The sequence below is a fragment of the Pangasianodon hypophthalmus genome, chromosome 1 (genome assembly GCF_027358585.1).
Source record: "Pangasianodon hypophthalmus isolate fPanHyp1 chromosome 1, fPanHyp1.pri, whole genome shotgun sequence".
NCBI lineage: Eukaryota > Metazoa > Chordata > Actinopteri > Siluriformes > Pangasiidae > Pangasianodon > Pangasianodon hypophthalmus.
In genome coordinates this window covers 34,493,966-34,509,575 of record NC_069710.1, presented here as the reverse complement: position 1 = coordinate 34,509,575, position 15,610 = coordinate 34,493,966, and the positions used below count along the sequence as shown (strand labels likewise).

The window sequence follows — 15,610 nt, the reverse complement described above, 5'->3', positions numbered from 1 at the left end:
AGTGCTGTGTTTCTTCTTTGTTATTATTGTTTTTAATTTCTCTAGCATTAATCCTTGGACTACGGTAGAGATCTGGTATGCAGTAATCATGTCTGTTTAGCTCATTATAGATTCTTTGTGTGATTTTTTTGGAAACAATTAAAGAATAAAACCCTCCGTAGACTGTGTAATCCATGTCCATTAGACAAGGAATATGTAATAAATATGGTTTCTGCTCATTTATTGTGTGGGACGTCATCAGATACACCCTGAAAATTACATTTATAAACCCACACTAATCTCCGGATTCACTGCTCTTTCACCACAAGCTGGGTCTTTTTTGTTGCAGTTCTTCTAAAGGAAAAAGTGAGTGTTCACAATGTTTATCTATTCCTTTTTACCTATGTAGATTATGAAGCTGATTGGTGTGTTGAGTATCATAAAATTAAAATATCTGCTGTGGTGTAGGTGTGCTACCATATTCACTATAAACAACTGCCATTATTTTTGTATAGAAAAAAGGCTAAGTTTAGGAAACTCAATGCTTTGTCATTAATTTAGATTGTTCATTTTAATACTACTGATATCATAGAAGTTAAATATCTTAACAAATTTAAAAATATATGTATTATCATACATACACGATATGACCAATAGTTTGTGGACCCCTGACCATCACACCCATATGTGCTTGTTGAACATCCCATTCCAGATTCACTCCCTCTTTGCTGTTATAATGAGCTCCACTCTTCTGGGAAGGCTTTCTACTAGATTTTGGAGCGTGGTTGTAAGGATTTGTGTTCATTCAGCTACAAGAGCATTAGTGAGATCAGGCGCTGATGTTGGGATGTCGAGGAGGTCTGGGGTTCAGTCGGTGTTCCAGTTCATCCCAAAGGTGTTCAGTGGGGTTGAGGTCAGGGCTCTGTGCAGGACACTCGAATTCTTCCACTCCAACCTTCACACACCATGTCTTCATGGAGCTTGCTTTGTACACAGGGGCATTGTCATGCTGGAGCAGGTTTGGGCCTCTTAGTTCCAGTGAAGGGAAATTGTAATGCTATAGCATACAAAGACATTGTATACAGTTGTGTGCTTCCAACTTTGTGGCAACAGTTTGGGGAAGAACCACATATGGGTGTGATTGTCAGGGGTGCACATACATTTGGCCATATAGTGTATGTTGAAACAATGAGGAATAATGTTAATAATACTGTATAGGGATGTTGTATCACACAATATAACAATGCACCAAGCAGTAATGTTCTAATTACATATTTCTTTTATTTATATGCAAAATGAATGTTAAGATGAAGTCAGGAATCTTTGCCTTGTTGTTCCTCCTGCATCTGGCCTCAGCCAATAAGAATAAGCTGCTTTTAAATGCTTTGATTTGTTTTTCATTTTTTTATTTTACTTTTTGTGAAACCAATTGTAAAAAAAAAATAAGTGTACTAAATGAAAATATTTTGGATGATGATGTTTTATGATGGAATTATAAAAACGTTTTTTAACTGTTGGTATTTCCTAAAGTGACCTTGGACATGACAATGATGATAAATCAGTTTAACTTTTTTGGGGAAATAACTTTAAATTCTAAATATAATTTTTAATAAAACAGAATTTGTACTATTGGAAATGTAGGATATATATATATAATCAGTCATATATACTCAGTCATTGTCCAAATACTTCCGGACCTGACTGTACATATATATATATATATATATATATATATATATATATATATATATATATATATATATATATATATATATATATATGTGTGTGTGTACAGTCAGGTCCAGAAGTATTTGGACAATGACTGAGTTTTTGTGATTTTGCCTTTATATACCACCACAATGGATTTGAAATAAAACAATCAAGATGTGATCGGAGTGTAGACTTTCAGCTTTATTTTAAGAGGTTCCACAAAAATATGTCATTTACCATTTAGGAATTACAGCCATTTTAAGCAAAGTACCTCCATTTTCAGGGGCTCAAAGGTATTGGGACAATTGACTGACAAGAAGTTAATTGACCAGGTGTGGTCCATTCCCTCGTTACTTCAAGACAAGTGAAGCATATAAAAAGTCTGGAGTTGATATCCGGTATTGTGTTAGCATTTGGCAGCTGTTTGACTGGAGCTACTAATATGAAGTCCAAGGAGATCTCAATAAAAGTGAGGGAGGCCATCATTAGGCTGAAAAAACAACATAAATCTATAAGATTATACAGTTGGATACATTCTTAAAAAGAAAGAAAGCACTGGTGAGCTCAACAACATCGAAAGGCCTGGAAGACCACGGAAGACAACTAAAGTAGATGATCACAGAATCCTTTCCTTGGTGAAGAAAAACCCCTTCGCAACATCAACAGAAGTCAAGAACACTCTGGAGAAGGTAGGCGTATCATTGTCAAAATTTACAATCAAGAGACGCCTTCATTAATGTAAATACAGAGGGTTTACAACAAGGTGCAAACCACTGGTAACATTCAAGAACAGGAAAGCCAGATTAGACTTTGCCAGAAAACATCTAACAAAGCCTCCCATGTTCTGGAATAAGATTCTTTGGACTGATGAAACCAAGATTAACTTGTACAGAATGATGGGAAGAGAAAAGAATGGCGAAAGAAAGGAACGGCTCATGATCCAAAGTATACCACATCATGTGTCAAACACGGTGGAGGCAGTGTTATGGCATGGGCATGTACGGCTGCCAATGGAACGGGCTCACTGGTGTTTATTGATGATGTGACTGCTGACAGAAGTAGCAAGATGAATTCTGAGGTGTATAGGGCTCAGCGAAACGCTACAAAACTGATAGGATGCCGCTTCACAGTGCAGGTGGATAATGACCCTAAACATACTGCGAAAGAAACTCAAGACTTTTTGAAGGCAAAGAAATGGAACATTCTTCAATGGCCAAGTCAGTCAACCCAATAGAGCATGCTTTTCACTTACTGAAGGCAGAAAGACCCACAAACAAACAGCAACTGAAGGTGGCTGCAGTGAAGGCCTGGCAAAGCATGTCCAGGGAGGAAACTCAGAATTTGAGTTTTGAGAACATGGGCTCCAGACTTCAGGCAGTCATTGACTGCAAAGGATTTTCATTCAAGTATTAAAATTATGGTTATATTTACAATTCTGTCACAGGGTTAGGGTTAGGGTTAGGGTTAGGGGCAGTCGTGGCCTAATGGATAGAGAGTCGGACTTGCAACCCGAAGGTGAACCTCGAGTCTCAGGTCCAGCAGGGATTGTAGGTGGGGGGAGCGAATGACCAGCGCTCTCTTCCACCCTCAATACCACGAATGAGGTGAGACCCTTGAGCAAGGCACCGAACCCCCAACTGCTCCCCGGGCGCTGCAGCAAAAAAAAGGCTGCCCACTGCTCCGGGTGTGTGTTCACGGTGTGTGTGTTCACTACTGTGTGTGTGCACTTGGATGGGTTAAATGCAGAGCACAAATACTTGGGTCACCATACTTGGCCACAAGTCACTTCACTTTCATCACATCACAGCCAGAAAAACATCAGGACCTCTATCTGAAAACAGTGGCTTATAAAATTGTTCAACTCCCCTGGAATTTATCAGATTTGTATGAATTACAAATGATAAGTACACATACTTTTCCTGTCACTATTTTTATTTAAGTCAAAACTAGTTATTTTCACCCATTCTTCCTGGCAGATTTGCTCCAGGATTATTTAGGTTGGTTGGATGTTGTCTGTTGATTGCAATTTTCAAACAGTGCCACAATTTCTCAGATTTCCTTCTGAGTCTTCTCAAGGTTTCTTCTTTATATCGTCTCAGGGAGTTTTTCTTGTCACCTTTGCCTCTGGCTTGCTCATTAGGGATCTAACTCTAAATCCATATCCAGATTTCTGTAAAGCTGCTTTGTAATGTCCATTGTAAAAAGGGCTTCCACTTCCTCACTATTGATCCAGCATTGCTTACTGGGATGTCCAACCTCTTAGATATAATTTTACACCCTATTCCTAAGTTATGAATTTCTGTTACCTGGACTTGAACATACTTAGAAAGAACTTTACTCTTCATTTCCACTCTTTTCTTTCAGACTGACCATCACTTCATCTCTTCTTTTTATCAAGAACATAGGATCTGTTTTAATATTTCATAGGTGAAGGCAAATTATAAGAAAAAAAATTTATCCTTGTTGAATACTTATGCAAGTTTTTGAATATCTTTAAAATATTTTCTGACCAATAACTAATATTCTCTGTATGAGAACATCACCACACATTATAAATGTTAGCACTCATTTTTTTTCCCATCTCCACTAGGTAAGGTGTTTTTGTTCCCTGGGGAGTCTGACTCTGCCTATGTGCGCCTCACTCCGAAGAAACCTCTGAATTTACAGGCCTTCACGCTCTGCATGCGTGTCGCCACTGAACTCAACAGCCAGCGAGAGACCATCCTGTTTGCTTATCGCACTCAACAAGCTGACGAGCTCAACGTGTGGCAAGAAAATGGAAGACTCTCTCTTTACCTGAGAAGCAGTGGTGATGGTGCTTTTTTTTACTCTACCACCACTGAGCGCGTTCCCCACTCACCTGTGTGTCACCTGGGACTCGAGCACTGGGGCCACTGCATTTTCGGTGAATGGACGCCAAAGCATGCTGAAAATCTACAGACGTGGCCATCGTGTTAGTCCGGATGGAGCTATAATTCTCGGACAGGATGCGGACTCGTGCTTTGACATTAAGCAGAGCTTCGTGGGTGAAATTACAAACGTACAGATGTGGGATAGTGTGCTGAGTGCAGGTCAGATTAAGCAGCTGTATGAGAATCAACAGCTGGGTCGACGTGGGAATGTGCTCGACGGGAATTCTCTCGAGTACAAAATCTCCGGGAAGGTGGTTGAGGTGTCTGAGCTAGATGTCTAGCTAAAAAAGTCACTTTATGTGACACCGGTTCTCAATTTCTGTCCTTTGATTTCCATGTCTAATCGAGTAAGTGATTATAATTACTGACTAATCAGTGTTTGTGATTAAGGCAGAAAATGTATTTATAGAGAAATATCCATTTTCGGTGTGAAAGGAGAGCATATTGACACAATCTGAGTTGTTGCCTAGATGTCAATTCTTCACTGCAGAAAAACAGACCAGAGGAGTGTTAAGTAATCAGTATGCTGTTAGTTTTGATTTTTCTTTTCTTTCCATGTTCATTTTTCTGTCTACTTCTATCTATGCATCATAAAATTATTTTGTTGGAGTTATTTGAATAAATCTGACAAAATATTTTGGACTGATTTATCTGTAATTATTCAAGAAGTTATACATTTGCTCAAAAACATTCTGCAGAAGTTAAAAAAAAATTAGATCCATCAATCAGCTTGAGCTATGTCCCAATATTTTGTTAAGAAAGCTGCTGTTAAGCCACTGAAACTACATCTTGACCCCTCAGATCTCTTTATTTACCATCCACTCTCCAACACACCATTTCAGATGGGATTAGATTTCTGGATATAAATTTATTAAATAATATAACCAATGGAGTCTGTAGTAGTTCTGACTGAGTTACACAGGATAAGGGATCTCTGTAAAAATCACACAGATAGGCATGGGGTGTGTCTTCACCCTGTATGCATGGTCATCACACTGAAATTTCCATGTGTACTACACACACCTTATTTTAATACATGCTGATTGTTTTTATTTTTATTATATTGTAGTGGTGCTTGACCATTAGTAGGTCATATAACAAGTAGAGTGCGCCGAAAAATATTTGGACATTTAAGACAAATTGCAACATGTCAAAACCAAGTGGCATCGTGAAATGTATTAAATTATAAACATATGCACATGATTTGACCTAACTTTATTTTTAATGATGTCTCAGGGAGTTTTTCTTTTTAGGCTCTTGTGTTGTTCTCTCTGTTGTCCCTTTCCTCAGCCACTAACAGGGTGTATGTAATAATCCCATTCATCAGTGACATGCTTAATCAACAGGCACATTTTAATTAATGCTCTATAATTAATTCTCTATAACAGCAGCTCTGACAGTAGTGCAGCTGCAAATCACAGGTTTATATTAATGCACTTGTTCTAATATGTTATGGTTTCTATAGTAACAGCTCATTCACAGGGATGTGGACAGCAGACGCTCCACATAAACTGATTAAAAAATGTGTGTAACTGTTGATATGGTGAAGTTTTAACATTTATGGAAGGAGTCTCCAGTGTCAGAGCTTTGTAACTGTCAGAGAGCTGTCACAAAGCTGTGACTTTAAGTTTTCTGACATCTTAAGGGCAGAGGAGTTTACACTTTAGCATTAGAGCTGCTGTAATGTAAGTGTGTACAAGTAAATTGTTTTACGGATGTTCCACTCTGCAAAAAAAAAATGACATCAGGTAAAAATATCTTCCATAGTCAGATTATTTCTAGACATTTTTACAAATTTGATAAGCTTGAAGTAGTCATGCTCTATCTATGTATCTATGTATCTATCTATCTATCTATCTATATGTTCTTATGAGAATTATTATAATTTTTTATAAGAGGAAAGGTAAGTAGTTTCTTCTATTCATTTATAGTAGATTAGAAGAAGACAGGAAAACACTAATAATTTACTAACTGTAATATGCACAGATGTCTATTATTAAAAAAAATATTTTCCCTAGAAGAATAATGGACACACAGTGACTCTTCCAGGGAACACTGCTTTGTTTGCAGTGAGCCTTTTTAACTGCAGCTCCTTGTTCCTTTGGAATTAATTTTCAGATCTTTGTTTCTTGTTTTCTAGTCCTTTAATGTTTCTATTTTCCCTGTTTTTAATCTTTGGACTATGATCGAATATCGTGGCTGCCTGGTCTTTATTTCATTATACTGAAACAAGTTTTAAAAACACAATGGTCTGTGTAATCCATGTTCTTTGAATATGTAAAATAAATATAGTTCCTGGTGAGATATTGCATGGGATGTTATATGATAAACCCTGAATTCTTTTATTCATTTATTTATTTTTTTATAACCATAAGCTGGGTCTGTGTTTTTTTCTGTTAGTAGCAGGTATTTGTAAAGGAAAAAGTGAGTATTCATGCTGTTTATCTATTCTTCTCAGTTTATGCAAGTAATGCAGCTGACTGGTATGTTTATTATCATAAAATTAAAGTGATGTGAGTGTGCTACCTTATTCACGACAAACATCTGTCATTCCTAGCTAAACTTAGGAAACTCTTAAGCTTTTTAACTTGAATATACAGGAATATACTGTACAGTATATCATTTAAGTTAATTATATGCAATAAGGTGTTTGTGTTTTGTATAGTAAAAATGAAGCATCTTCATTATTACACATATGTTGAAACATAATGTTGTGTCACAAAATGCAATATAAGACAGTAGTAGTTTTGTAGTGTTGCCCAAAGCAGTAATTACCTATTTCTTTTATTATTATGTAAAATGAAGGCTCTCAGTAAGATGAAGTCAGGAATCTTCAGCCTATTTTTGAAGAGTATTCAATGTTGGATGTTAATATTTCATTATGAAATGATTTTTTTTTACTGGTGGTATTTCATAATGCAACCATAGACATGATGATGGTGATAATCAATTAAACTTTTTTCTTAAACAAAACATATAACTTATAAAGCAAATTGTGATCTCGACATAAAGGGATTAAAAACTGTGTGTAATCGTTAAAATGGTGAAATTTTCTTTAAGGAGACAGCCAGTTAGTTTATTTAACATTTATAGAAGGAGTCTCCAGTGTCAGCAGTAACACTTTGCATGACAAGCTTTGGCTTTTTTTGGTCATATTAACTTCAAGAAAAAGAAAAAAGAGAAGCTGCTCAGGGAAAGACAGTTTATACAGTGCCACCCACCCAAAAGTATTTGCCTCTGTTTTCCTCTGTTTTTGCCCATTTTTCACACTCAATGGTTTCAGCTCCTCATACAAATGTAATATAAGACAGGAGAAAACACAGTTGTTAAATGATTATTTAACATTATGCAACACCTATATATCACCTGTGTGAAAAAGTAACTGCCACCATAAACTTAATAACTGGTTGTGCCACACGTTAGCACCAACAGCTGCAACCAAATGCTTCTGATAACTGGAAATCATTCTTTCACTTCACTTGTCAGGAATTTGGGCCCACTCCTTTTTTGCAGAATTGCTTTAATTCAGCCACATTGAAGGGCTTTAGAGCACAAACTACCCCTTTTAAACTCTTAGGACCTAAGCTTTCAGGCCTTTGACTATGCCACTTCAAAACCCTAAATTTTATTTTTATTTAAATTTTTTTTAAGGGAAATTCAGAGGTGAACTCATTCTTGAGCTTTGGATTGTTGTCTTGATGTGTCACCCAACTGAGCTTGAGCGTCAGATCATGGACTGATGACCGGAGGTTTTCCTTCAGGATTTTCTGGTAGAGAGCAGAATTCATGGTTCAATCACTTATGGGAAGTCGCCCAGGCCCTGAAGCAGCAAAGCATCCCCATACCATCACACTACCACCACCATGTTTCACAGATGATATGATGTCTTTACTGTGGAATGCTCCGATAGCTTTACATTAGATGTCTTCTAAAAAGTTCCACTTTTGACTCACCAGTCCACAGAACATTATCTTCAAACTCTTGGGGGTCCTTTGGCAAATGCGAGATGAGGCATTATGTTCCTCTTGGTTAGCAGTGGTTTTCACTTGCCACTCTCCTATAGATACCATTTTTGCCCAGTCTCTCTCTAATGGTGGAATCATGAACGCTGACTTTCTCAGGCAAGTGAGGCCTGCACTACCTTAGATATTAAGCCGGGTTCTTTTATGACTTCCAGGATTATTGTGCTCTTGGAGGAATTTTGGTAGGTTAGCCATTCAACATGGCTGGCAGTAATCAAGCTTGGGTGTGCTAGTCTAATTGAACCTAAATATCAAAATTTGGTTAAATGGCTGATTATGCAAATATTTATTGCTAAATTGCTGTGGTATATGATATATAAAACACTTGTGGACATGCTCTTACAGGAATATAATCATCTTTTATTTAAATAAGACAAGAAGAATTATTTCGAAGGATACCAGTACGTCTAGTTGCATGACTTCTGTATTTCTTCTCACTCTGTTCATCTTATATTGGAAGTCAATGATAGCGGTGTAATTATGAGATCTCTGTGAATAAACACACATCACTGTTAATCTTATAGTTGATTTACACATAGAAATGTAATATTCACCTCTGCATAAATACATCTTTTACATTTTTTTTGTAGTGTGTAACACTCTGTTCCTTGGAGTTCCTTGTTGGTCCTGTAGATCCTTGTTCCTTAAAATTTATTTTAGTTCCTTTTTTGTTTGTTTTTCTAGTACCTTAACCTAATATCTAATATCGTCTGACACACCTCCAAAGTAACATTGATAAACTCACACTGATCTTGAGATGCACTGCATTTTCACCATACACTGGTCTGCTTTTCTTTTTTTGCAGGTCTTCTAAAGGAAAAAGTAAGTATCTGTTACTTTCAATTTATGTAGCTTATTAAGCTGATTGATGTGTTCAGTATCACAAGATTAAAATATTTGCTGTGATATTAGTAATCACTGTAACACTCTGTCATAATCACTGTAAACAACCAGTATTTAATTTTATTTCAGTTTTTTTTGTATAGCGCTTTTAACTAGCACAAAGCAGCTTTACAGAAATTCAGATGTAGATTTAGATCATAAGCAATTTACTGTCTTGAATATAGAATATATCATACAAGTTAAATACCTGCAAAGATATTCTTGTGTTGTACAATAAAATAAAATTATCTGCTCTTTGCTCACAAAAGAGTAATATAACAGTATAATGCTGTATAACTGTTTGCTGTGAGTTGCACAAATTAGTATTGCTGTAATTTAGATTTTTTTTTTGTTTATTAATATATGAAATGAATATTCACAGTAAGATGAAGTTGGGAATCTTCACCCTGTTGTTGCTCCTGCCTCTGGCCTCATCCTATAACAGTAAGCTTATTTTTAAATTTGTTTTTATCTTTTTCTTTCTCTTTTTTAATCTATTCAATTTTGGTTAATGTTTTATAATGAAATGATGAAATATTTTTTGTGACTAGTGGTGATATTTAATTATGCAGTGTTGGACATAATAATGTTGAGATATATTAGGCACCCTATTTTTTTAGTACAAACTTCGTTATAGATTTTTATTTTAACAAAGGGTCGTCACACCAAATATTGACTTTGGTTAATTTATTACTGATTACTGCTCTTTATAGTATTTTTTTTAAATGTAGAAACATTTAATTTCACTATCTTTGAAGGCATCTTTGCTCAACAGCATTTCTTTGCATTTCTTTCTTTTTCTTTGCTGTTAAATGCAATATTATGTAAAAAAAAAGCAAGAAAGAATTAAAAAATTAAAAATAAAAGACTAATATGATGATATCTGAATGAGAAGATGGCGAATGTGGAAATAAATCGAATAGAAGTCTTGTATATCACCAATATATTACTGCATGAATAGTGCTAGTTGCAATTCTCACATTAATCACTGGTTTAATTTAACAAATATGGCTTCTACACTCATTATTCAGCAGCACATCCTGTTATTTTACACTTTTTTAAAAATATTGTCCTCCCACAGTTACTCATGTATACAACTTAATGAAATCACGAGATAGTAAATAGGGGTAATTAAATCTTAATGTGTGTGTGGGATGTAGGAGATTTTATCACTACTATCTTAATTCGCTGTTTTGATTTTTCAGACTTATAAAATAATGCCAGTGTTTGTGTTAATTCGATGCACTCTGCTGTAAAAATGTCCTCACTTTATCCATAAATTATTCACCCATGAGATCAGCGATGTTTCTACGTAAGATGTGTCTCCTCTGATGTAGACCTTTATACTCTTTAAAGGACAATATTATTAATTAATTTATATTTGTTATGGTAGTGTGTATAATATCATCCTCAAATGACATTTCATAGTATGTTTGAGTATATTTACAGCCAATGCATAAATTTCAGCTTGACATTTGTGGTTACATCAAACTGTAAACTGGACTTGAGCTGATATCATGCAAGAAAAATGTGCTTAAGTTCAAGATCAGATTTGAGCATAACTGAGACATGCCTCTGTTTACCCCCATCAATTTCTCCCTAATCATTTTCTCTTAGCCAATTCCCACTCACCAGCCAGCTCTTCTATATCATGCAGCAGCTACCAACTGGGGAGAGTGAAGGCTAACGTGTTTCCTAACTCCAGCCTAACTCCTCCTCATGCTGCATCACAGGGCGGCATAACACCCTTGGAGTAAAGTGCTGTCTACCCTCTTTAGCATACATGAGCTCATAGACACCCATGAATGGCTAGTGTTTCTGTGATTGACAGGGAAGAGTGAGTATGTCCTTCCCACCCAGACAGCACTGCAAGCTTTGCTGTGGCATCATAGGAATTCAAACTTACGATGTCAGGGTGATAGGGCAAAAGCATTTCTGTGGATTCTCAGGATCCCATACACACCTCTGTTTTAGACAAACTCCATCCTGCGTATGTAACGCTCACCTAACTTCCATGTAGCACTTAAATCTGTAGTTATCTCTGACTGCAGTCATTATGGCTAACAGTTAACAGAAGTGACCACAGTGATTTGGACAGTACTGTATTTTTACCCTCACTAGGTAAGGTGTTTTTGTTCCCTGGGGAGTCCAACTCTGCCTATGTGCGCCTCACTCCGAAGAAACCTCTGAATTTACAGGCCTTCACGCTCTGCATGCGCGTCGCCACTGAACTCAACAGCCAGCGAGAGACCATCCTGTTTGCTTATCGCACTCAACACTATGATGAGCTCAACGTGTGGCAAGAAAAAGGAAGACTCTCTCTTTACCTGAGAAGCAGCGGGGATGCTGCTATGTTTACTCTACCACCATTGAACGCGTTCCCCACTCACCTGTGTGTCACCTGGGACTCGAGCACTGGGGCCACTGCATTTTGGGTGGATGGACGCCGCAGCATGCTGAAAATCTACAGACGTGGCCATCGTGTTAGTCCGGATGGAGCTATAATTCTCGGACAGGATGCGGACTCGTATCTGGGCAGCTTTGACATTAAGCAGAGCTTCGTGGGTGAAATTACAGACGTACAGATGTGGGATAGTGTGCTGAGTGCAGGTCAGATTAAGCAGCTGTATGAGAAACACTGTGATGCTCCGAGTGGGAATGTGCTCGACTGGAATTCTCTCGTGTACCAAATCTCCGGGAATGTGGTTGAGGTGTCTGAGCTAGATGTCTAGCTACAAAAGTCACTTTGTCTGACACTTGGTTCTCAATTTCTCTCCTTTGATTTCAATTTCAAATCAAGTATGTGATTATAATTACTGACTAATCAGTGTGTGATTAAGGTAGAAAATGTATTTTTAGAAAAATATCCATTTTCGGTGTGAAAGGGGAACCTCTGCATCTCAAATTAAAATGCATATTAATATGGTCGGAGTTGTCACCTAGTTGTTGATTTGTCACCACAGAAAAACAGACCAGAGGAGATTTAAATTGTTATTTGTATGATGTTAGTTTTGAGTTTTGGCTTTCTTTCCATGTTAATTTTCATGTCTAACTTTAAATCTATGCATGTTAAAAATTGTTGGAGGAATTCTTTGAATAAATCTGACAAAATATTTTGTATTTGTATTTATTTATGAAATTGTACATTTGCCCATCTTGAACTATGTCCCCAAAAGTGGTTAAGATAACTGTTAGGTCTGGGCAATGTAATCGGATATTGGCAATGACGACGCGATACCATTGTTTGACAGGTGATAATTGTCCATGCTGCATAGGGGAAAAGTACTAATAGATATAGTAGAAAAAGCACTTCCTGGAGCATGTTTTATGTTGATATGAAAAAAAATGGCTCACAACTGTAACCATAACAACAAAGGGCCGGTTGCAGTGCTTTTTAAACGCTGCTGCATTTTGACTGCCTTGCAGCCACTTCACACTGAACTATTTTGATAGGACAGCTTAATATTAACCTGTAATATATTTCCTATTACTGTTACTAGCTAACGTTGTTTAAACATCGTTTGCTACCAGATGAGTCCTCGGGCTTCAATTCAATTTTATTTGTATAGCGCTTTCAACAATGGACATTGTAACAGCTTCACAGAAATATACAAATTCAGGATATAAATTTAAAATGTATAAATTTGCCCTTTAAAGGTTTAAAGGCTTTTTTCTTTGCCTCACAGCAGCTTTACTCGAATGCAACATACTGTCTCAGGAGAATTCTAAGCATTACCCATACAGCTTGGGTATTCAGTTCTTTCTCATTCTTTCTCATACAGTGGATAACTTCACGGGGATATTACAGACTTAAAGTAAAAGCTCTAATGAAATTAAAAATGATCTTGATGCTTATACATAGCACTGCTTGGCTCTGTAGTATACAGTTATAGAAGGGAATGGTTTATAATCGCACTATCTGGCGTCACCCAGGATGAGGATGGGTTCCCTTTTGAGTCTGATTCCTCTCAGGGTTTCTTCCTCATATGGTCTCAGGGTTTTTCCTCATCACTCTCGCCTCTGGCTTGCTCATTAGGGATAAATCTATATCTGGACTTCTGTAAAGCTCTTTGTGGTAATGTCCATTGTTAAAAGCACTATATGAATAAAATTTAATTGAACTGAATGCACATTGTAACTTCTGTGGCCTATTCTAATAGGTAAATTAGGCTGCCTAAAACTTTTGCACAGAACTGAGTGTCTGTTAAATAATGTAGCCAGAGGTTGTCTGTAATAATTCTGATTGATTCACATAAGTGATCCCTGTATAATTCACAAAGATAGGTGTCTTCATCATGTTCACATGCTAATCACATTAAAAATTCCATGTGTACTACACACAACCCCTTTTAATACACTCTGATCTGAACCTTTTTAGCTACATGTGCTTGTTGTAGGGGGCATGGCCATACAAGTGGTGCTTAATCATTAGTAGGTCACATGACCATAACAGGTATGTAGAGTAAGCCTAAACTTAGAAAGCATCACTTCTCTGACAGCCCTTTTAAATACCCTCTTTTCCCACAGGATATAACGCAGTCTTTACCAACATGTCAATTCAGATGGGATTTACAGGTAAAAGTTTGGAAATAACATATTTTGTTGATTTTTAAAGTCAAAAGAAGTAAAAGCAACTCTGCAACAAACTATTTTAAAAAAATAGCATTTTCTGTGCAGGTGCATTAAATTTGATGAACTTAAAAAAATAGATAATAAACCTAATTGTGCCAAAAGTTTAGACTTCCTACTAATTTGCGACTGAGCTTTAACTTCCTGGCTGATGTCTTGAGATGTTGCTTTTCCTTCCTCATGATGCCATCTATTTCTGAAGTGCACCAGTCTCTCCTGCAGCAAAGCACTCCACAACATGATGCTGCCACCCCCATGCTTCACGGTTAAGATGGTGTTTTTGGCCTCACCCTTTTCCCTCCAAACATAACGATGGTCATTATGGCCAAACAGTTCATTTTTTGTTTCATCAGACCAGAGGACATTTCTCCAAAAAGTAAGATCTTTTGTGCACGTGCACACTGTAGTCTGGCTTTTTTATGACTGTTTTAGAGCAGTGGGTTCTTCCTTGCTGAGCAGCCCTTCAGGTTATGTTGATATAGGACTCTTTTTACTGTGGATATAGATACTTGTCTAGCTGTTTCCTCCAGCATCTTTACAAGGAACTTTGCTGTTGTTCTGTGATTGATTTGCACTTTTTTCGCACCAACCTACGTTCATCTCTAGGATACAGAATGCGTCTCCTTCCTGAGCGGTATAATGACTGCTTGGTCCCATGGTGTTCATACTTGCGTACTATTGTTTGTACAGATGAATTAGCATTCTTATTAGCAAACCCCAGGTTGTTACGTGACTGTAAACTGACAGTTGACAAGTAGGGCTACTAATCTCTGCAGTGAGGCCCCTAACCAAATAGTGTCCTGCTGAAACAAAGGATTATTATCAGTAAAAGCTAAAGGTGCCCCCACATATAACCCTGAAATCTCTCTGACAGTGCTCATTAAAGACCTAGAAGCTCCTGTTTAAATGAACTATAATTTTGATCAGGTCAGGACTTTAAGGATTTATGAAAAGTTGTAACCCAACAGTTCTTTTCTTTTCTAAACAGTAATAACAAACATAATAAACAAACACTGTATGGCCAAAGGTATGTACACCCTTTACCATCACATTCATATGTACTTGTTGAACTTCCCATTCCAGATTTACTCTCCCTGTGTTTGCTGTTATAATAAGCTCCACTCTTCTGGGAAGCTTTCCACTAGATGTTGGAGCGTGGCTGTGGGGATTTGTGTTCATTCAGCTACAAGAGCATTAGTGAGGTCAGGCACTGATGTTGGGATGTCAAGGAGGTCTGGTGTTCCAGTTCATCCCAAAGGCGTTCAGTGCGGTTGAGGTCAGGGCTCTGTGCAGGACACTCATAGTACATACATAGTACAGAGTCAGAACTGGGTAAAGTGCTCAATGACCTATTGCTCACCTCACACTGTGGATTTGTTTCTCTTTTGATTCTGTTGGACTTGAGTGCAGCATCTGACACCATGATATTTTACCGGACAGGCTTATAAACACAGTCACGTTGGACAGACAAGTCTT

General features: G+C 37.2%; 1 protein-coding gene and 1 pseudogene across 1 annotated transcript; both read left to right on the top strand.

Moving 5' to 3' along the window:
• The first annotated feature begins 3,586 nt into the window (after positions 1-3,586).
• On the top strand, positions 3,587-5,181 carry LOC113523724 (pentraxin fusion protein-like; annotated as a pseudogene).
• Positions 5,182-9,371: 4,190 nt separating this feature from the next.
• Positions 9,372-12,606, top strand: LOC113523723 (pentraxin fusion protein-like). Its single transcript, XM_034304927.2, has 3 exons — positions 9,372-9,445; positions 9,888-9,949; positions 11,627-12,606. The coding sequence occupies exons 2-3, from the start codon at positions 9,892-9,894 to the stop codon at positions 12,235-12,237; spliced, it is 669 nt and encodes a 222-aa protein (XP_034160818.1). The 5' UTR covers positions 9,372-9,445; positions 9,888-9,891; the 3' UTR covers positions 12,238-12,606.
• Positions 12,607-15,610: the final 3,004 nt, after the last annotated feature.